This window comes from Cibotium barometz, chromosome 18 (assembly GCF_041138505.1).
Source record: "Cibotium barometz isolate CiBa-2024 chromosome 18, ASM4113850v1, whole genome shotgun sequence".
In the NCBI taxonomy this organism is placed as follows: Eukaryota; Viridiplantae; Streptophyta; class Polypodiopsida; order Cyatheales; family Cibotiaceae; genus Cibotium; species Cibotium barometz.
This window is the reverse complement of record NC_141063.1, coordinates 22849990-22873848: the sequence shown is the minus strand read 5'-3', so window position 1 is coordinate 22873848 and position 23859 is coordinate 22849990. Positions and strand designations below refer to the sequence as shown.

General features: G+C 47.3%; 1 protein-coding gene across 3 annotated transcripts in view; it reads left to right on the top strand.

Moving 5' to 3' along the window:
* Positions 1 to 23859, top strand: part of LOC147629081 (putative 3,4-dihydroxy-2-butanone kinase) — a 97581-nt gene that overhangs the window by 58422 nt on the left and 15300 nt on the right. For all 3 annotated transcript variants that reach the window (XM_086812326.1, XM_086812327.1, XM_086812325.1), the window contains exons 14-19: positions 7058 to 7201; positions 7284 to 7327; positions 7448 to 7531; positions 8424 to 8497; positions 8631 to 8743; positions 8833 to 8928. In XM_086812326.1, the coding sequence (XP_086668452.1) occupies positions 7058 to 7201; positions 7284 to 7327; positions 7448 to 7531; positions 8424 to 8497; positions 8631 to 8743; positions 8833 to 8928 (555 nt within the window). The remainder of the gene's footprint in view (positions 1 to 7057; positions 7202 to 7283; positions 7328 to 7447; positions 7532 to 8423; positions 8498 to 8630; positions 8744 to 8832; positions 8929 to 23859) is intronic.

The window sequence follows — 23859 nt, the reverse complement described above, 5'->3', positions numbered from 1 at the left end:
TGCTCTGGAGTGAGACCATAGTCTCTCACTTCGAAGGGATGCTTCTTGGTAGAGTTATTTTCAACCTTTGAACCATTTTTATCTCGGTTTTGGTCCTTTTTAGGTGGCTGTCCATTATTTTGCAGGTTTTGGACAGTCCTCTCTTTGCCTTGAAATGAGGGTTTAGCCTTGTTGGAATGACTCAATTTGAGTTTGAATTGCTCGGTGGCAGTGGTGGCTGTGATTAGTTGGTGTAAGGTGTGACCAGGATACATTTGCAGTCCCGCTTTGTACACGGGTTGCAATCCCGATCGACATCTTCTCTTCCTTTTCACCTCGGTGACATGCATAAATGGAGACACCTCCAAAAGTACTTTCCAAAACTTTTGTACATATGCATTCACTGTTCCCCCCCCGGGTGGGGGGTTTGGTGGTAGATCGGTTAGTGGATGGGAAAGCAGTTATGGCAGAGGTGTGTAAGATTGTGGTGAGTTGAGAGGTGAGGTCGGCTAGTGGGAAATTGGGGTCTACGTATGTTAGATGTCGGTAGAGATGGTCGGAGTAAGTGGAGTCCCCATCATGGTGGAAGTGAATCTTGGTGTTGTGGGAGATGGGCGGTGGTGGTGAGGATGGTTGGGAAAAGCTGAGGTTGAAGGAGAGAGAGCATGGTCGGCTCCAAGTGGGCCAGTGGGAATGGTGAAGGTATGTATGAATGTGGCTAAAGCCGGAGATCCCATTAGATAATCCATTGTACTTGAGCCTCCACCATGTGGGAAGCATGTGAGAGCTCCAGAAGAAGGCCAACAGGACATCCCATTGAAGATGGCTAAGCCGTGTGTGGTCCTCAGCATGTGGAACTCTGTCCCTTCTATCTTGTGATGCTCGCTGAATGCCAATCTCCTCCGAGTCTATCTCCTGCATGGTCCGCTCCTCCCGGTCATATACAGATGTCTGCTCGCTCCGAGTCCTAGCAGTGAAGTCCCCTAAAAGGAGAACTTCGCCCGAGTGTGAGAACTCAATGATGTCTGCATGGAGGGGATAAAACTGCTCTCCCTCCTCTAGAATAGCATATGAGAGCTTGAGACTCCAGAGAGTGAGCTTGAGAGAGAGAAAGAGAGCTTGAGAGAGAGATAGAGGGATAGCCTAGACCCTAGATGGCGGGACTCGGGAGGGAGAGAGCTTGAGAGAGGGAGAGAGATGGGGTGGGAGGGGGAGAGAAAGAAAGAAAGTTGTATTAATGTCTTCAAAAGGCCAAAATGACCTATGAGACCAAAAGGTTACATCATATCCATGAGGTACATCATCTTGGGTACAAAATAGTAATAAAGACCTCATGGGCCGCTGTGACATTGTAAGCCCAGCGAGGCGTGTAGTGACAGACTCAACCACGTGTCCAAGAGATAAAAATATAAAGAGAGAGAGGGGAGAGAGAAAAGGGAATGGGGATCTTGCACAGTACACCACATTGAGCGGGGAACATGTAGGAAATATGAAAGCAAGAGCAAACTAGAAATGAAACAAGAACACAAATGAAAGACAAAGAGTTACCTTGAGATGAGTGTAGACTAGACACAAGATTGATTGATTATTGATGTGACACCTACAATTTATAGGTGAGAAGTACAAGATTGAGTAGACTCACTTATGGGATAAATGTAGAGGTACCACATGGCACTAGACTCAAGACACAACGACTCAACTGAAACTAGACTAGAGAAATAGTACACCTAGTGTGCACTTATTTCCAACACCCTCCTTAAGTGGACACTAGGAGGAAGACAAAAAGACAAGACTATGACATGACAAAAGATAAGACCAAGACAGAGAGACTAGACAAGGATTGAGAGACAAGCTAGAAGACAAGATGGACAAGACTAGAAGACAGACATAAAGACTGATAGACTGAGAGACAAGACATGAGAGATAAAAGATCCTGAGACACCCCTCCTCAAGTGATATCCTCATATGGGTCCACAAGGGTAGGGACAAGAGTGGATCGAAAACAAGACACAGTCAGATTGATAGACAAATAGACAGACAGACAAGACTAGATAGACAGAAGACTGACTGTAGACAAACAGATGGACCTTGAAGACATCCCCTCCTCAAGGGCAATCTCTGCCTCTTGGGTAGGGACAAGAGAGGTCAAAAAGCATAATGAGTAAGACACTAGAACCCCTTGACCTACATCATCGGTGGTCAAAGTGGTAGACAAGAAAGGTGAAGTAATCAGAAAGCCCACTCCTCATCATGTGAGGAATGAACAACAAGATCTGCTGATTGAGATGCTGCAGCAACATGGGCTGAGGTAGATGCAGGGGCTGATGTAGAGGTTTTAGAGTAGCAGTCCTTCTCCCGGTGATTATCACGGCCACAAATGGTGCATGGATGAGCCTTGAAGCAGTCCTTCTCCATATGATTAGTTTTTCCACAATGGGTGCAAGGCTTTCTTACCTTAGAACCTCCTTTCTTTGCTAAAAATGCAGTGTCAGTTATCTTTTGTTGTTTTGTTCTTTCCTCTTCTTGGAGAGCATTGATGATACCTTCAAGAGTAGGATTATTGTGATACTTGAAGGTAGTGACAAGAGTAGCATAGGTGTCAGGTAAGCTTTTGAGAAGCACAGCAATAGCAATATCTTCGGAGATGGGGGACTTCACTGATGCAAGCTGAACCATAAGACTGCGAAAATAATTGACATGAGAGGCTATAGTAGCTCCCTCCTGCATATATAGATCAAAGAATGAGATCATAAGTGCAATCTTAGAGTTTTTAGAGTGGGGTCCAAAAAGGGTATCCAAAGTGATCCATGCTCGAGAAAGCAGACTGTATGTCGGAGATGTGATGAATGTAATCATCTCCAAGACCGAGCAAGATGATAGCATAGGCTTTGTCATTCTTGGCAGCGGGAGCATAAGTGATAACTTGCTCAATGTCGGAATCTTCGGGAGCAGCATGGTGAACAACGTCCCAAAGACTTTCTTTCATAAGATGGCACTTGATTTTGATTTGCCAAGTATGAAAGTTGGACCCATTGAATTTGTCGATAGACATGAGAGAATGAGTAGAAGAGGCCATGTGGGAAGGTCTTACCTCTTGCTAAAATGCAAGGGCAGTGTCTATTCCCTTACAAGATTGCAGAAATGAATGAGAGAAGAGATCCAAACTGTTTTTAGAAGCCGGCTCTCTCACCACTTGTCAAGGCCATAGCATGTGACAGCCCATCGAAGCATGAGGAACTAGCAGTTTGCAGATATGAGGATAAGAAAAGGACTGACCAGCAAACTGAAGGAGACAATGCACAGTACCTTGTAGACTCTTCAAGAGGAAGCGATGGCAGAACTGAATGCAGCAAATAGCTCGTTAGGAGGAAAGTCGATCTGCAGCTTCTTCTAGATGATGCGCACCCTTGAGTCGATGAAGAAGGCAGCCAAGGAGAACAGTACAACGGGCTGTATGAGCCTGAACAGGGTGGACAGCAAGAAAGTGAGCGGACAGAAAATTCAGGCCGTCGGGTTGCTTACTGATATGACGAGCTGCATGTGCAATACTAGAGGACAGAAGCGAACATATAGAAACGGTGAAATACAGAAAAAAAAACGTGAGGCAGCTCCCAGCTAAGCGGCGGCCAACAGCAAAGGCGGCGGCCTGTTTTGAACCAAGTGACTGCAGCAAGAAGAGGGGCAGTCGCTCACAGGAAACAAGGGCAAAAATGAGGGGAGCCAGGATAAACCTGCTCTGATACCATGTAGGAAATATGAAAGCGAGAGCAAACTAGAAATGAAACAAGAACACAAATGAAAGACAAAGAGTTACCTTGAGATGAGTGTAGACAAGACACAAGATTGATTGATTATTGATGTGACACCTACAATTTACAGGTGAGAAGTACAAGATTGAGTAGACTCACTTATGGGATAAATGTAGAGGTACCACATGGCACTAGACTCAAGACACAAAGGCTCAACTGAAACTAGACTAGAGAAATAGTACACCTAGTGTGCACTTATTTCCAACAGAACAGGCCCCACCCCCTCTCAGGAATTTATCGAGGAACAATCCACGGGCACGCTAGCTAGGATCAATACAATCAATGAATACAAAACAAATAAATATGCCGATGTAGGATATTCAAGTCGATGTCGATGTCGATGTCGACATACAAGATCTCTGATGTCGAGCACACCACGGGGATGACCCACAAGTATCTCTCACCGGGCTAGTACCAAATCCAAATATCCAAATCCAAATCCAAGTCCAAGTCCAAGTCCAAGTCCAAATCCAAGTCCAAGTTCCATAACCAAGTTCCGTGTTCATGTCCAAGCTTCATGCCCAACCTATATGTCCAAGTTCCATGTTTATGTCTAAGCTTCATGTTTCATGTCCAAGCTCTATGCCCAAGTTCTCAATGTCCAAGTTATATGTCCAAGTCCAAGAAACACTCGCTCATCCCATGAGTAATCTCCACAACTCCTATAGCCTTGTCCATGAAGGAAACCATGGAAATGCTCTTTCTCGCAAGAAAACTGATATAAAATCTGTTTTAATGGTTTTTGGGCGATAAAAACATCCAAAAAGCAGTTTTAGGGTTTTTGGAGCAGTTTTAGGATTTTTGAAGTTTTCAGGGTTTTTGAAATTTCTGTCCGTACAGTTCTGTACATGTCCGTACATGCGTCCGTATCGCCCATGCATATGCCCATACAAGTCTAGGGGTGACTGTACATCTAAAAAGCAAGTTGGAGAAGGTGTTGATGGCAAAGAAGAAACTCTTCATGATCTTAATGATGTCCACACACACTCCACAGTCTCCTTCAATCTTCAATGATCTTGTTCATGGTACTACAAGAGAAGTCCAATCCTTTTTATACTTGTAAGAGACCTTGCTTTTTGCCAAAAAGCCTTCATGCTTTTGCTTTGCCTTTTTACGCTTTGCTTTTCTCTTTTTGCCTTTGCTTTTGCTCTTTTTACTTTTAGTAATAAAATATTACTCAACTTTTGGTGCTTTGCTTTTCTGGCTTTAAGGCCTTGATATTTGGCCTTAGAGCTACTTTTTGAGAAAGTGCCTTTTAGCTTTTTGGTCCGGCTTAGTCTCCTCTTTCCAATGGTGTCCTTGGCTCGCGGTCAACCCTATTTGACTTTTTACTTTTTCTTGCTTTTTGACCAAAAATGGTGCTTTTTCTTAATCAATCCTTATGGACCTTGTCCCTATGTCTTCTTCCACATGTTTGGTGTCCGAGCATGGATTTCATTATGTGAAACAGAGCTAGGAGGGCCAAATAGTTATAGACATGGTGCTCAAGGTGGTAAAACAGAGTTGGCGCGAGAAGGTCCTGCGATGATGACCCGGATCCTCCTGTGGTGGCGTGGCCATGGGCGAGGGCCATGGGGTTTGGGGCGTCAAGCTTTGCATAACTCAGTGGCTCTATCGAGTGTCACACCTCTTGGCTGAGCTCTTGCACTAGCTTGTGGTCCGGGTATGGTGGGTGGATCGGCCCTCATAGTGTTGGTATGGTAGAAGTTGGTGAGAGCTCTCTGCTAGTCCTCGAGCAAGTACCATTGATCTGGATCTCACTAAGGAGAGAGCTTGAGAGACTCTAGAGCTTGAGAGAGAGAGAGAGAGAGAGAGAGAGAGAGAGAGAGAGAGAGAGAGAGTTGGAGAAAGACTAGATAGTAGACACTAGAGCTTGAGCCTTGAGAGAGAGAGAGAGAGAGAGAGAGAGAGAGAGAGAGAGAGAGAGAAGAAAGAAATATTGTATTAACGTCTCTCTTTCAGGCCAAAGAGAACTGGCCTATGAGACAAAACCATGTACAATGTATGTGGTATCTCTGAGTATCAGATGGTGCTTAGTGCACAATACAACAACTGGAAGAAAACTGAAAGAAAACTGCTACTGTGAGGTCGGGATGTATGTAAGGATGGAGCACTACTGGGGTAAATACACAACTATATGCCAGGGTCATACAACGATGCTCAATGCAGGCATGCTCCTAGTCAGCTCCATCCTGTGGTGAGGGGGGGGGGTGTAATATGTCATACATATTAGTGCCAGTTGTAATGATATGCAATATGGTCGCCAGATCAATGGGTCCCGGCTGTCCTCTCTTCTGTAGTCGCCTCTGGTGTTGTGCCTGAATGTCCCTGATCATATGTCCATGTCTGTGGGAAGGTCGGTATTCGGGCGCTCGTGGACGCGGCAATGCTCGAATCTCCTCTGCTCTCCTGAAAGTGACCCCTCGGCCCACCACTGTGGGATCTGGCATGGCTGTCCTTTGGAAGAAATCAGTCAGCTGAGTCTGTCGGATTTTGGCTCTCCTCTCTCTTGACTGGAGTAACTGCTCTCTCTGTCGGTATATCTTTAGTAAGAAGCGCCCAAGTACTCGTTGGTCTGATATCTGCTTGAGAGAGCTTATATAAGAGAGCCAAGGCCCACGCCCCAAATAGTTAAAAAACGGCCACTAAAAAAACGAATAGAAACGGCTACTTTTTTTTAAAACAGGTACGTTTTGTATCGTATGATAATCTGCACCAAGTGCAGAGAAGAAGGAATCTACAAGTTTTACTGATGATTGGGCATGGATAATATATTGCAGTTATGACCCTTCTAGAAGGTGAAATAAACCATTCAGTGCACAACCTCTTGATCAAGGCCACCCAGTTCTACAAGGGTATCTGTCATGCTACCTCAATATTTTACTAGCTTGGCTTTGTGTTCTTTGTTTCTAGAAAAGGTGGTCATTAAATACAAGGATCAGGTATGTCTTGTTTATTTGCACGCATGTGTTCACACGTGCACATGCACTTCACACATATATGCACCCACACATGCACACTCACTCATTTTTTATTTGGTTTATTTGGCCTGCCTTGGTATTGCCAAGTCTGTGCCATAGGATAGATGCATTTTGCAGATTTCAACGTATGCTGATTTCTCACATGCAATGTTATGATTTTACTTGTTGAGATTACCAGTCGTGACATAATAGAGATATCTAGCCTGTATAGTAAGGCTTACTGTATGAGGCTCTTTGAGTGACTTTTGTGCAGCCTAAATTTATTGAAATGAATTGTTTTCTTTGCAGATGCCTTGTCGGCCACAGGAGTTAAGTCCACAAGGAAAGGTCTTGGAAATGGCCATTCAAGCCGGAGCAGAGGCTGTTGTGAAACTTAAAGATGCACTAAATGAGTGGGATAGTAAAGTAGGTGATGCAGATTGTGGAACAACGGTAAGCCTGCACTTGGTGGTTGTCACAAAAGCAATTGACCATGTTTCCTGGGTGGCTGGTAAGGGACTTGTTGCCTGTACAGATGTGCAAAGGTGCCACTGCAGTACTTGAAGATTTAAAAAAGCAGTGAGTTTTCTGATTTTCTCGTATGGCTAAAATACTAATACAACAACCAGCCTAATTTCCAAAAAGTTCTATAAGCAACTATTTTTTGAGGAAAAATTATCATTGTTCGGTGTTTTGCAGCTATCCTCTCAATGATGCAGTGGAAACAGTGAATGAGATAGGTATATCGATACGGCGAGTTATGGGTGGGACGAGTGGTGTACTGTAAGTTCTAAAGCCTTGTGTATTTCTTAATTTTAATGCAGATGGTTGGTAAAAGTTTTATATTTGCTTTAAATGTGACATGCATTGAAATTTTGTTCTGCCTAAACTCGTCCATACTTTTTGGTTCCTACAATTAACGTTTTGTCTCGTGTCTCTTGAGTGGTGTGACTTGGTTTCTTTGCGATCAATTTTATGTCTTGCTTGAACTTGTTTGTTTGAGCATGCAAGCATTGATTTTAATGCATTGCACCCCTTGTATTAACTTGATCTGCTTGTCATGGATGACTTTAGCCACATTTTGTCCACTACATCCTCTCTCTCTCTACTGCCCTCCCACTCCCTGCTAGCCTCCTACTACCTGTAACCCAGCCCACCCCCCACCCTACGGCCTCCCTCGTACCCTACCCGTAGAGATAATTTTCATGTTAGTTTTTGTGCAATTTGAGTTTTAAATTTTGTAATATGAGACACGGCATTCTGTGAGTGTTGCCTTGTGTGCACTGCAAGCTATATCATCTTACACAATGCATAGCTGAATTTGTGCACAATCTTGTGGTATGTTTGCTTTCCAATGCTAAATCTTACAGCCTTTACAAATCCAATTTTTGGGTTATATGTATGGGGGATAGATGCAGTTTCAAATTTGAAAGGAAGTGAATACACTTTTTTGAGGGGGAAACATTTATACGGTTTGAAGGTGCTGAAAGCTCTCATAATGTAAGCAATTTTTGTGATCGTTTTATTGGTATTACTTGGATTTAGTAATGGAGCTTGATTCTGTATATGCACATGGATATTTTTTAGCACAACTATGGACCGTAACAATTTTCCAACTAGTGCTGCACAGTTAATATAAAGAGAATTTGAATTCTGATGCTCCTATTTATTTCAGATATGATATTTTCTGTAAAGCTGCTTATGCATGGTTAAAGGAGAATTCATCCACAACTGTATCTGCCAAGAATTGTAAGAAAGCTTGATTTTCTTGCTGTAATATGGCTGTTCATGTGTCCAGTACTTCAGAGTTACAAATTGTATCTTTGTGTTCATTTTTGAGCTAGGGTAAATTTACAACTATACTTTACTGTTTTTTCCATAGGGGCCGATGCTTTAGATGCAGCTGTCTCTGCTGTCAGTAAATATGGTGGTGCTTCTGTGGGCTATCGAACTTTATTAGATGCTTTAATACCTGCCACTGCATGTCTTCAAGAAGTGAGATCCATGGCTCCAAAATTCTTGTGCTTCTCTGGTGAAGTTTCAATGCTGTTTGAGAACCATTGAAATGTTCCTTTGTTTTTCAGAGATTAAAATCAGGGGAAGATTCAGCAAGATCTTTTCTTTCTGCATCAGAGGTTGCTTGTGCATGTGCTGAATCAACAAAAACTTTGCAAGCACAGGTACATAAATCCTAAATATGGGCGCATGAAATAAAATGCGAGCACAATTTGATATAGTATTAGAATGATGCCAAGTTGTACAACAAAGAGAATCTCATTTATAGTCTCTACATGATCATGAGAAGTAAAATTCAGAAAACATAGTTCAGTTGGAGCTTCTTACAACTTTGGAGTCTAAGCAAGAACCTTATCATCTCAATCCATTATTTTGTTGAATTTATGCATATGAATACCTATGCTTCTGTTATGAGCCTGTCTCATTGAAGTGACCTCCAGGGATCTTTGCTAGACATCCGTGTGAAATTAAGTGTCACACAAGTAAACACTCACCAGCCATAGAGCCAGCACACCTGGTTCTTCATGGGTGAACACGTTCCCAATCCAGGTATTCATGAGAAAAAAGCTACTCGTCTCGTAGAGAAGACCAGAGTAATCTAGAACAAACCAAGAGAATGATCGAGCTGGAGCGGCCCCCCCCCCAAAAAAAAAGAAAAAAAGTACGCAGTGCGACAGGGCTCAGCTGCACGACTCTGTCCGAAGCTACGGGCGAATCAAACTCGACCTCATAGTAGCCACGCCCCAAGGGATGAATGCTAGTGATCTTTCCAGGCACGCCAAGAAGGCTTGCCTGTAACAAATCCCTAAACTGTCTACGTGCCAGGTGCCAGGCCTTCTTTGCGAGGTGGCATCATGGCCTCGACCTGGCATCCGACCCTCTGGCTGGCATCTCAAGCTGGTTGCTTTCCGGGTCTTAGGAAGGAATACCTTCCTCTCCTCCTGGTCATAGGTGGTGCTATCGGGAGAGTGATGGAATCCCCACCACCTCCGCTTCGGTTCTTGCGCGGACGGTTGGGATTCCATCCTTTCATATTTACATTGCCTCCGTAGACTTGCACCATTTTGCTCCCTAGTCTGCGGGGGGGGACCCGATTTTGCAAAGAGTTGAGTTCTCTGGCCTCCCAGGCCAATGTTTCATCTGCCGCCAGATGGAACACGTCGCTAGAGTTCGTTCTTGTTGGCAATCCAAGAGGCCGCCTTCAGTTGTCCCCCCCTGCCCCCCCCCCCAGGCGGTCCCCAGGTGAGACCCTCCCCAAGGGGGAGGCGTGACACAAACCCCTACATACCCGAGCACCAGAGGCCCTGACCTTGGCTGAGACCGGCGCAGGAGAGTGGCAAACCGTTGGCTCGAGGCGGAACTGCTGGGTGACTTTGAGAGCAGAGCAGCGTCGACATGCACATTAGGTTGGCAGGATCCAAGAGGATACGGTTGTGTCATAGAACCGTTTCGAGCATTTATCTCAGAAGCTCCTCGAAGGTGATGGCCCCGCCTCCACCCCTCCCCCTTTTTTGGAGACCATTTCCTCGTCAGGATCCCTCTCCAAGTTTTCAGTTTCCCAAGAGGATCGCTGACCCTCCAGAGCTTGCAACGGGCCCGGCTTCGTAGCCACCACCTCTCCCCCCACCTCCCTCCCCCGCAGCCTGCTCTGACTCTCCCCCCTTTAGCTCGAGTTGTACTAGAACCCCCTCTCTCCCCCTCCCTCCCTCTCTATCTCTCGAGAGCACTCCCACCGCCCATTGGCTACACCATACCTAGAGCGGAGACAACCTGCCAGCTCATTCTTCCGTTTGATTCATTGTTTTCCGAAGTCGGTAGAGATGACCATCGCTGCCTCTCCGATGCGGGCTCTCCCTCCTGAGTTGCCAGGCGGTCCCCTCAGGGTGTTGGGGCAGCCAGTTGAGTACATTTTTTTCCGGTGCCTCCCCATTGAAGAAGCCGTTATATTCGAGGAGATGGCGTCCCATTCACATGTGTCGTGTTATACCACTCCAGACATTCCACCCTAGAGAGTGGCATGATGATCTTCTCCTTCCCACTGAGTGCAGCATAGGGGATGGACTTGAGCACGGAGTCAATGTCCACCGCTATACAAGGGCAAGCGATGGAGCTTTCGCATCATTTGCACGACCTGCGTATCACTAATGTGCTTACCCACCTTTGGCCTTTGGCTCGGATGGAGTTGGGTGGCTCTGGCCTTAGGGATCAGGCAGGGAAGATGGTCCAACTTGGAGATGTTGCTTTTTGTGTTTCTTCATGTTTTAGTGGCGGTGCCCATTCCCCCCTCCTACAGATATCTGCACTGTGATAGGTGGAGTCCAGAGCATGCATACTCTAGGGCTTGAATCGAGTGGATCCACATGGAGGCCTGGATATGTGCCCATGCGGCGTATCTTCGCCCCAAGATCGACAATGATTACTCTCCATTGAAACCTACGTCCAAGACTCTTCGAGTGGAGGGCAGTTTTGACAGTTCCACTTCCCATCGCTCATAATTATGCGGATTGTCTCATGGAACATTCGGGGTTTCGGGGATCCACAATGCTTTTAGAGGCGTGTTGGCCTTAGAGAGGAGCTCCACAGAGCAGCGGTTGGTTGACCCATTGACATTCTCTTCATTCAGAAGCACCATCTTTTAGAGGGACGTACCTGTCGTTGAGGGAAGATCTTGGAGCGTCGGAGTCGCACCTTCTAGTTCCACTCTTTTGGTCCGTCTGGGACACAGGGTGGAGTAAGCATTTCTGTCAGTGAGCAGCTTTTGCGGGTGGTGGTCAGCTCAGGCACTATTGTCACTGGACAAGCTCACTGGGTGACCATCAAGATTGGAGATGATTGTGTGGGCTTCCAAAATGTATACGCGCTAAACGCTGCAGCACGGAGAGCCATCTTCTGGAGTATAGTTTGTCAATCCTTGCCACATGCAAATTTTTGGTGTATGGGTGGGGATTTACCATGCTAGAGTCGGTTGATGACAGGCTTGGAGGTGGCATGGTTACAGTATCAGGTACAGAGTACTTGGCATGGGAGGAGTTGATTTTGGCTCGCAGGGGACAGAACCTTGGTGTCTTCCAGAGTTTGGATGCAGTCCCGAGAGTCTGTGTTTCTCCAAATCTAACAGGAGAAGTACTGGCCCTAACCTATCCAGATATGTAGATGAGTGGGCTTGTGGTCATGGTGGCATGATTGGTATTTTGGCTGGCAGTACATTTTCTGACCACGCATCGGTTATTCTGTCTCTGGATGACCCCTGGAGGCAGGATAGACTTGTGAGTGCCCGAATTCTAGATAGCCTAGAGGGGATTTAGGAGAGGCTAGATTTTCACGTAGGAGCAGCTGCAAGTGCTCTAGATGCAGGCCTTGGTGAGATTAGCAATCTATTATATGAGGCAGCACAAAGCAGATCGGTTGGCTTCCGAGAGTAGGAGAGGAGAATTTGCAAGGGTCTTGCTTCTCTACAACAGCTTCAGGAAAGTGCACCAGATAGCTTGTGGATTGAGAGTTAGCTGGTTGCCAACCGTACAGAGTTCAGATCCATAGAGGAGCGGTGGGTGGAATATAGACATAGTTGCAAGCATTCTTTGCATTCGTGCATTCGCATTCGAGAATGCCGAGTTTGCAAAAGAATGCATCGAGGGTGGATGCATTCGCATTCGTGGCGGGTAAAAAAATTATTTTTTTGGGCATAAATAGAATGTTCAAAGTCAATGCTTGAAAACACAATGAAAAACTTGAAAGCTTGAAACTTAAAAGATGTTAGAATTTAGAACTTAAGACTCAAGACTCAAGACTCGAGTGCTGGAAATGTACTCAATTTGCAAAGGGATGCAAACTGTTAAAAAAATTGCAGGCAAAGTTTGCAAAGGGATGCAAACTGCAAACGTTTGCAAACGTTTGCAAACGTTTGCAAACGTTTGCAAACGTTTGCAAAGCCTTGCATTCGCGAATGTTTGCAACTATGAATATAGATACCATGCCCAGAGCCTCTTTTTGGAGGCAAGCAGGAGACACAGTACAGTCATTGGAGATTTCTTTGAGATTGCAGGCCCACACAGACGGAGAGAGGGTATCCGTAGGTTGTGAGGCTCAGATGGATCCATTGTTATAGACCCCCCCCATGTGAGAGCCATTTCCACAGATTTCTTCAGCACTCTTCTAACGGGCACCCTCATTTCCTCACAGGTGTTGGATGCGCGTAAGCGGGTGTGGCGGCATACAAGAGAGGTGGTCCCTCACGCTCTTAGGACTTTCCTCTTGACTCCCTTCACATTTGAGGATTTGGTAGAGGCTATGATGAGATTACCTAGGGGCAAATGCCCGGCATAGGACGGACTTCTAGCCTCCACTGGAATCTCATGGAAGGCATTCTCAGGGTTGCCTTCAACGAGATAATGGTTACAAGAGCCATGCCGGAGAGATTGTCTTGAGGGTTTGATCCACTTGATTCCCAAGGAGGGTGGTGATAGACTGGAGATTCGGCAATGGAGACCCATCACCCTCCTAGGGATTGCCTACAATATTCTGGCCAAGGCCACTAGCCGAAGACTACAGCCCTTTCTCCCCGACTTGATTCATGGTACACAGGCTGGTTGCGTTCAGGATTGGAGTATTTTGGATAATATCTTCACCGTGACGGCCAGGATGCGTTCAGGATTGGAGTATTTTGGATAACATCTTCACTGTGATGGCCAGGATGCATCAACAGAATCTGATTGTGCTCCTTCTGGAGGGGACGATGTGGAGGATGGGTTTCTTGGAGGAGTGGGTCCGAGGTGTATCTAGATTCTACTTGGCTTCACACAGTCAGGTTCTTATTTTCTCTCTCGCTCAGTCTGGTAGGGGTGCCCTCTAGAAGCTATTTTCTTCCTATTTGTTGTCGTGGCCATGAGTAGTTCTCTCCGCCCAGGAGACCTAACTCTAGGGGCTGCATCTTCCCATCTGGAGGAGGAGCTCCTTGATTCCAAGTTCACTGATGACACTGCATGTGACATGCGAGGGAGTGATCGTAATAAAACAACCTTAGGCATAACTAAACTACACTTGGAAATACTTAAGAGATAGAGAATGGCTGCAATGCAAATGCAATGCAGCTATATTAAATGCAATGGTTACAACTGAGATCTGAAAAGATCTATGATGATGACTTTGACTATGCTGCCTTCTGAAGGCTGTGCTGCTGAATGCTGATCTTGGGCTGAAGACCACCACGATGATAGGAATCTGTCCTGGCCTGAATAATGACTGAAATGACATGATGCTTATATATGGTAATGAGGCTGCAGTCAGCAATAAGACTGCCTGTCGGCCTGTTTTGTCTGGACAAAATACCAAAATTACTTGCTCATTATGTTGCGCTTGGCTCTGTTTGGTGCCCACACCTGCCAGCCATGGGATGCTACTGCTGACCGGCTACTAGGTTCCCTTTTGGCTGCCAACAGCAGGCTGAAGCCCAACTGTAGGCTGCCAACAGGACTCCCAACCCCATGATGATGACGACCATGTTTTAGCTAGTGCTAAAGATGATGATGTTCCTTATGCTTATGTGATACTGCTGATGTTATGCTCTACATGCTGAGAATGCTCTGCTTAATGCTTATGAATGCCTAGAATGCCATGTCACCTGTACACCAACTGGGTGTGCAGGTGACACTGCAGCATACCTGTCAGGGGCTGAGGGGAAACTCGAGAGATTTGCCAAGGCTATTGAGATTTTCTGCCTTGCATCTGGAGCATAGATCAACTAGCACGACTTGTGTGGATTTTGGGTTGGCTCATCGCCTGCCTTGACTTGGCATCCTGTGAGACTTATCAGTGGGTCCCGAGGGGCACTCTAGTTCGAGCAGCAGCTTGCCCCTCTTCTTCTGAGCATTCGGAAGAAGTTGTTATACTAGAGTTCTACTAGGCTTTCCTTAGCTGGCCGTGTTGTGGTGGCGAATTAGGTTCTTCTCGCCACCATTGGTACATCACCTCTTTCTAGTCATTCTTCCGGGCTTGTATTGGCCAGGTTCAACATTTGATCCGAAACTTTATGTGGGCTAGTAGTGATGGGAGACCTGCTCGAGCCAAGGTGGGTTGGAGAGAGTGATCATTTAGCCGCGACGGAGAGGGGGCATGGGCATCATCGACCCCTCCATTCAGAGCCAAGCCTTATTGGGCAAGTTGATTGTTTGAGGTCTTCTTCTTGGTGGTGAGCCTTGGAAGGACTTCCTCCTTGCTAGGATCTCCGCCCATACCCCAATTGTGGGAGGCCCTTTGCCTGAGAGAACAAGATGGATTTTCACAAAGATGCAGGCACGTGGGTTTAGCCCAGCATTTGACGAAAGATTTGCAGCCAGTCTCTTGCGTGCTTGGGATCGTCTCAAGCCGGCCGTTTAGTAGTCAGCTCTAGTAGCCTCTGAAGAGCGGCTCCACCAACCTTTGATTTGGAACCACATGGGACGTCTGCCTAGTGGTCACATGCTCGAGGCTCGCCCACACGTGTTGTGGGGTGCTTTGAGCACGGGCCCCACTCGGTCACTTGGAGATTGTCTTACATTCTGACAACTGTGCCAAGAGGCCTTTGAGAGAGGCCTTAGTGGGATCCAGGGTAGAGACAGACTTAGCCTTGACATTGTCGACTCCATCCCTCTAGAGTGGCTGGCCTCGATACCGGACCCTCCTCCCTTGTAGTGGTGGCTGGGAGGGTTCACCAGGCATGATATTCCCCTGGCAGTTCATGGCAGATGAGAGTTGCACCATACTCACCTTCTCTATTGGGCTTCATGGCAGATTGGAGAGAGTGGAGACTCCCTTCGAGGACTTTAGGGGATGCAGAGAGGGAGGGTGATTGGTTTTCATGCACATGAGTGGCACATCGACCCTCCAGCGGCCAAGGTGGCCAGAGAGAGACTTCGGTAGTTATGGATTTTAGAGGGCTGGCCTCTCACAAGTCTCTAGTGGGACCCGGGAGAGTGGACATGAGAGGATCTAGAGGACAATGAGGAGACGCCTAGCACCCCTTTTTTGCTTACACTACACGATCGGGCCGTAGGATTCAGATGGCAGAGGTGGAGGGAACTCCAGCAGAGCAGGACACTGGCAATCCAAGGGCCTCCCACCGCACTCTTAGATTTTTGGAAGTGTTTGTGGGGTAGTTTTTGGCCGCGGAAAATCACTCTTTTCATGTGGCAGCTAGCGCATAGGAGCTTGGTAGTTGGCACTTGGGGGGTATACCAGCATTATGTCAGAGATGTGGCCATTTCCAGGAGTCTTAGCGTCATTGTCTTTGGGATTATCGTAAGGCGTAGCAGGCTTGGCAGCGGATCCTACGCATTTTCACTATGGATCGGATCCTCGCCTGTATTGTTATGTGGGGCATAGTTGCTTGGGCCATTGAGGCCACGATCATCATGCCATATGAGGAGGAAGGTGGGGGCTAGCCCTTTAAGTCTCTCACCTTAGTATCTCTATAGTGCGAGTTCCAGATCCTCCTATAGGTCGTGGGACATCAGGTTCTAGCCAGAGATGGGAGATTTGCAGCAGTATAGCTGCATAGCATATATGGAGAGCATGATGCAACGAAGCCATCGAGGGCACCCTAACCCCGCCAGCAGAGTCTATCCGAAGCATTTGGCTCGATATCATTCATACCCTCCATGGTCAGTGGGGTTAGGTTCAAGGTGGCTCAGACTGCATGCGGAAGTGCCGGGTGGCCTTCTTGAGGATTTGGTGGCACGGTCCCTTTCTTACATATAGTGGTGGTGAGCCCACTTGGCATGATAGACCTCTTGTGTGGTTGTTTCCTCCTCCCCATCGTATGAGATAGCCTTCTCCTCCTAGAGCGGCTAGCCACAGAAGAAGAGCATCCTCCCCTTTTGTACATCTTCACTCTCGTTTCCTTTTTGAGGATGAGTTTGTACTTAGCCATTTTGGCTGTTTTCTCGGTATCTAATAGAAGGATCTTTTCTGCAAGGGAGAGAGAGAGAAAGAAAGCTGTATTAACGTCTACTAGAGGCCAAACTCGACCTATGAGACAAATCAATGTACAACTGTCAATGTCTTCTGGATGTCCAGAAAAAGAAAGGACAAAATGAACATGAAATAAACTATGAAAGTACTGAGCTAGTGGGGGGGTGTGATGGATGGAGCACTACTGCTAGAGGCTCAGTATGCAACCTATATGCGCAGGGTATACAAGAATGCAATGCAGATCTGTCTAGCTCCAACCACTACCATAATGGGGGTGTAATATGTGATACATAGGCGATGGCGAGGCAAAAATACCTCGGAGCATGATCTCCGGGTGTGAGTGTAAGTGAACTGGCCGCTCTTGGATATGGTGCTGATGTCGAGCTTGTATCTCTGTGATCTCCCTCTGATGTAGTCTGGGAGTCTGGTAGCCTGGTGCTCTTGGTCTCTGTCTGGCTCGGAGGTCCGCAGCGCGCTGAAGTGTAACCCCCTCCTGTGTAAGGATAGGCACTGGGATAGATCTCTGGAAGAAATCAGTGAGCTGGAGTTGTCGCCCACCTCTCCCTGTGGTATGAGTCCGCAGCAGTGTCTCTCTGTGGCGTTGTCTCTCTAGCAAGAACTGGCCAAATCTGCACTGGTCTGCGGACTCCATGATCTGGCAGAGTGAGGGATGTCCACTGAAGATGGTGGTGTATCTCTCTCTAATGACAGTATATGCTCTGCATCTGCATACATAATGTTCCTCACTCTCAACCTCCTCCTGGCATAGTCTGCTTTCTCTCTGCTCTGGGAAACCATGCTGCCCTACCTGCCTCAATCTCAAGCTGGTTTGATGACACTCTGAGCTGGCCAATCACCACTCGGGCACTGTGAGGCATGTACACATCCATGTATCCAGGTCTCTGTATGAATCCATCCGTTGAGATACGCATAAACTGATCTCTGTAGTATAGCATCTTCGGCGGTAGAGGCTGACTGCGTGTGATCCAAGTCTCTTGAGTGTATCGCTGCCATAAATCCTGGTGAAGGACTCTGTTCCTCTCACTGTGAGAGAGCTGGATGTGTGGTGCATGTATATCATACTGGAAAGTTTGCAGGTGATCTATGTCAAGACCATGCTGAGTGAGCCACTGTATCATCTGTGAATACCATGATCTCCTGTCTCCACTCTCTGCGAGCTGCCTGGACGCCTCAAAAGCTCTATGAGAGAGTCGATCCGTGAGAGCATGAGAATCTGAGGCCTCTCTATCTGAGACCATGTGGAGGTGGCGAGCCCAGGTGCCCATAAAAGCATACATCAAAGCAGGGCTAACTAGTGTGTCAAACAACCAAGCCTTTGTGCGGGGCTCCTGGAAGTGTGCTTGGTGACATTGTCTCTCTAGCATGGCCAGAGCTCCATACCCTCATGTGAGTCTATCCTTGGCTGCCTGTGCCATAGTAAATCTTCCTGGCGGAGTCGTAAATGTAATCCCCAGGTACACAGGTACACATGAGTCTACCACCACTACATGTCCTCCTGCTAGTGTGAAGATGGCCTGTCGATGAACCGGCCCTGAGGTGTGGAAAATCATGGCCTTGATTTTCCCAAGGTTCACTGTAAGCCCCCTCTGTGTGCAGAAGTCATCGAGTGCATGGAGATGGTGCTGTAGTCCCATCCGCGACTCAGAGACTAGAATAATATCATTTGCATATAGCATAATGTGGACTGTGGTACTTGAGATGTCTACCCTGTCCCCACCACCGTGACCAATGAAGTCAGCCACCTCATCGATGTATAGCCCAAATAGTGTAGGAGAGAGAAATGAAGTGAAATGATATATTAATGTCCTCAAAAGGCCAAAATGACCTATAAGACCAAAAAGGTTACAACAATAGGTGGATCTGATACAATGTCTGTGTAAGAAAAGCTAAAACAACTAAACAACTAACTGAAACTGAAACTGAAACAACAACTATGAGGAAAAGTAAGGTACTAGGAGCTCCTAATGGACAACATCTGGGAAGGAAAACTCCAGCAACAAAGGTAAGCATCATATACATCACTATCCAAAGATGTCTCTCATCGGTCGATGGCGGATATCCTCAATGTCCTCCATGGTGAGTACTCTGACTGGACGTCTCCCATGCCGTGCTAGTATGGTCCTGATCCTCTGTTGTAGTCTCCGCCGGTGTCGGGATGGGCCTCTCATCTTGGGGCGCTTGGACCGCCCCAGCTCTATAGTCCGATCAATCAGTGTACCTCTGGTGCGGCTATACTCTAGGGCTAGCTGCAATGCCTGCTGGCCCGACTGCTCAATCTCTGGTCGAAAGAAGTCTGTAATCTGCCTTTGTAGGTGTCTCTCCCTCTCTGATCCCCTCCCTCTCAAGAGACCCTCTCTATGTCTACGCAGCTCCAGCAAATCCGAGGCATCTCTGATCCTGGTATCTCACGACTCTAGAAAGTGGTCTGAAACCCTCTCTGAACAGGCAGTGAAAACGGCCTCGTATCTCATAATATATTGGACAATGACGTATGTAATGTAACTCTGTCTCTGGCTCCATCTGGCACAACTAACAAATCTTGGCCTCAGCTGGTACTCCTCTGAATCTGCCAGTCTCAATCTCTAGCTGGTGTGAGGATGTGCGCATTTGACCAATAGCACACCGTACCCCATGAGAAAGATGAGTATCCATGTAGCTGGGTCTAATCACAAACCCATCCTCCGTGAGGTGGAGAAGAAGATCTCTATAGAAAGCCATCTTCGTACCAAGCTCCTAAGTCAAGTCCTGCCTGATAAGTCTGGTAATCTCTGCCGTGTGAGAGAGAGGGAGGGTGCATCCAGGGAGTATTGAAATGGAGGTAGCCTGTCCATACTAAAGCCATGCAGTTGGAACCAAGCTGTCAACATGATCGTCTCCCTGTGATGCCAACTGTCGTGAAGACTCCAGGGCTAAGCGAGCATATCTGTCTCTAGGGAGAGCCCAAGTGCTATGTATAAAGGAGACTGATCGAGTAAATGTCTCTACTACCAATGGAGGGGCAGCCATCTCTGCACGGATAATATCATGTGGTACGGAGGCCTTGGCCCTAATCATCCGGGAAATCATAGAAACCAAGGGCCTCTCCATACATCTCCATCCATCAGTGCTACTAGCTCGGCTGTGGTGATCCATTGAGGGTCCCCATATCTCCACTCCATACAGCATGGCTGAAGTGACCAAAGTGTCAAAGAGCCAGAGCTTTGTTCGAGGTTCCTGAAATTGAACCTGCGAACACATCCTCTCTAGTCTCCCCAATGCTGCATAAGCTTTGGTCAATCTGGTCTCCGCTGCTCTCCTCAAGGAAAATAGTGGGCCACTAAAAACCACACCAAGGTAAGTATATGCATCTGTATACTCCACTGTCTCCTGACCATATGTAAAGGTGGGTACTGACCTCCTAACCCACTGTGTTGTGGTGTTAAACACCATCACCTTGGATTTACCAAGGTTAACAGACAATCCACTGTCCTGTGCAAACATGTGCAATGCATCTAAATAACGCTGCATCCCCTCTGGAGAATCTGAGATCAGCACAATATCATCAGCATACAATAACAGCGGAATCCATGTCCTTGCTAGCTGTGCTCCTCTGTCAACCTCCTGCTCTACATAGTCCGAAACCTCATCCACATACATCCCAAATAAGGTGGGAGAAAGGGGGCAGCCCTGTTTCACCCCAATAGTGGAGTGAACCATCTCAGATATACCCTGAGTAGTACGTACTTGCCCCACAACTGTCTTGTATAAAGCCATGATTCCCCAAATCAGCTCTGTGGGCACTCCCATCTCCTGTAGTCTGCGCATCAGTCTGGCTCTCGGTACTGTGTCAAAAGCTTTGCGGAAATCCACAAAGCAACAATAAATCCTCCTACCATATAATCTGCCCTCCTCAATAATAGCTCTGAGTGTCAAGATATGGTCAAGAGTGGAGAAACCTCTCCTGAACCCTACCTGCCCTGATGCACGTATGCCCTCTCTCTCTGCCCATCTACTCAACTCCTGCTCAAGAATAGATGCATATAATTTAGCCAATGTGTGACCAATCATGATGGTACGATAATTCCCAGGAAGCATGGGATCCCCTGACTTGAAGATAGGCACAATCGTGGACATATTCCAAGTCTCAGGAAAACCGTCACACATGGCTCAATTAAACATCATAGCAATAAGCTCTGCAAGCATATCTCTGGCATGAATAAAGTGCTCTGCTACCAAACCATCATGATCATATGCTCTCCCAGTCCTCATCCTGTCAATAGCTTTCCTTACCATCTCAGCAGTAAAGAAAGCACATGTCTCTGGGCATGGCTCCGATGGGTCTGGTAGGGGCGGCTGTCCTGGTGTTGTGTTCAGGGATGCTACATACTCACCCCAAATCTCTGTGGAGGTAATGGCTGGTGATGGTGAATGCTCATGGAATAGTCTCCATGCCTCGCCTGAGTCTTGACTCATAAATAACTGATACAAATCCCTCTCTAACTGAGCAAGATAATTCCTCTTCTTTCGTTGCACTAGGTGCCGGAAGGTAATCCGTGACTGTCTGTGAGCGGTAACACCCATGAGCACCTCTCTTTGTAATCTGATCCTCATCTCTCTGCACTCCTCATCATACCAGCTGTACTGGGGCATGTTCCCAGATCGTCTCCGTGTAGGCTGACTATGGGGATATGCCTCTGATGTTGCAGCATGGAGCGCCTCTATCAATATCTGAGTGAGCTCATCTAATGGCCGTCCCGGCTCCTGGGCACATAAGCTTCTGTATATCTCATCCGTGTACACGGTGTCAGTCTCCCTCGTAAAGGTATAACGAATGTGTGTGGAGACCTGTCCCAATGGAGCGGTGCTGAACTGAAATGTGAGAGTGAAGTACAAGATAGCATGATCTACTGCTACTCCAACCGGCCTAGTGCCTACCATAAAATCTTGAAAAGAGGGAATGAGACTGGGCTGACCCATAACATAGTCCACTGTACTAGCACCATACCGACCGACGTAGAACGCTAGTGAAACCGCCCACTGTCGGGAATCTCTGTAGGCCATCTAGGATGGCCAATCCATGTGTAGTCCCCATGTCTATCAAATACCACCCATACACTGTATGTTCCTCATCCTGTGAGAGTCTAGATAGGCCCATATCCCTAACATCAAGCTCCCTCAACATCTCCTCTGAGGTATCATAAAATACTGTCTGGTTATGGGCGGTCCTGGCATTGAAGTCCCCCATGAGAATGATGTCACCATCCTTGGAGAACTCCCAAATGTCATCATCCAAAATGCCCGCTAGGTGATGCATACACTGATGTACTAGGAGCGAAATAGCATATAGCAATGTAGAGATATCTGCCCTCAGTCTAACCCACATGTACCTAGCTTGCTCATCTCTGCGGACTATATGTATCAGTGGCTGCAGCTCCTCTCTAAACAATATTGCCACTCCTCCTGAGCCCTGTCCTCTATGCTCTGAACGAGTCTCTTGTCTACAAGCTCTCCCATCGGTATCCACTAACATGTGGCATGGACTGTCCAGGAGCCTGATGCGTCTCACAGTAGAAGATAATGTCCCTCCCAGTGAAACTATCCTCAAAAGCCCCTACATCAAGGCGTAGAGATCCATTACAATTCCAAGTAGCAACTTTGAGTGTAGTCCCATAGGTCTCGCGCCGTCATGAAGAGCGCCTCTCCATAATCACCACTCTACCATCTCTATAGAAGGCCACTTTCCCTTTCTCTCGGGCTGCCCTTATCTCGGGCATAACTTCTTTCATGTGGGCAAGTTGCGAGAGTGTGAGGTCATCTCCAAGAAATTTTCCCGTCTTCTTGAGTGTAGGACGTCTCTTCAAGATGCCCTTCTTCGCTTCCATGGAGGGGAAACGAATGATAAGTGCTCTCTCCTTAGAAGATTCACCACTACCTTCTCTCTTCTTTCCCACTCTCCATGCCTTTGTGTGCGTGGCTTCAATGCCCATCATATAGAAGAGCTCCTTGGTTTCCCCTTCCGCATCATCACGGTCTTTTAGACCGGACACTCGTACATGTAAGGCCCGGGTTTTCCTCCTTTGCTCCTCTTCAAGGGTCATGTTGATGATGGTGGGAGTGGGGATGGATGGCGATTTGGCGACCTCGATCCATTTCTCCGCCTCGTCCATCTTCTTTTGTGTCTCTGTGATCACCTCCACCCATGAAGATGTCTTCTCTTTATGTTGCTCCTCCTCCTCTCGAATGATCCTCATTTGTTCCTTGATGGTACTCAGCTCTTCAATAAAGGACGGCTGAAATTTTTCATCCTCAAGCTTGCCTTGTGAAGTGGCTTCCAACTCCTTTTTGAGGGCTGAGATTTCAGCCGCTTGACTTTTAGCATGCAATTTGGCCTCCACTAGTTCCTCCTTTAAGGCTGAAATCTCAGCCTCTTGCTTGGATGTTCTCTATTCGAGCTCTTGGATTTTGTCAAATCCCTTCTCGAGTTTGGAGAGGCGGTTTATGATTGCGGTAACGGAAGAGTCGACCATCTTCTTGTTTTCTTTGATAATTGTGCTGAGCTTGTCCTCCACCTTCACAAGCTCCTCTTTAACTCCAGTCTTGGCCATGACTTTTTGCAGTACTTCCCACAGCCAATGGACTGGAAATTAATCCATGACACCTGCGCGCAACTTGAAACAGCAGCAGCCGCGCCGCCGGGGGGGGGGGGGGGGGGGGGGGGGGGGGGGGGGCGCATGCCATGTAGAGAAAAGAGAAGAGATTCAGCAGAGAGAGAGTTATGTTGCTGCCTTGGGGGCCTGGGTGGGGAGAGGGAGGCGGAGTGACGGGCCAGCCCAGGCGGGAGAGAGCAGGCGAAGAGAGAGAGAGAGAGAGAGAGAGAGAGAGAGAGAGGGCGGCGGAAGCGAACAGAGGGAGAGGGGGGGTGCGAACAGCAAACAGGGAGAGGGCAGCGGAAGCGAAACAGAGAGAGGGCGGCGAGCAGGGGCGAACAGCGAACAGGGAGAGAGGCGGGCGAGCGAGGGCGAAGAGAGAGAGAGAGAGAGAGAGAGAGAGAGAGAGAGAGAGAGAGAGAGAGAGAGAGAGAGAAATGAAATGAAATGAAATGAAATATTATATTAACGTCTTCAAAAGGCCCTAATGACCTATGAGGCCAA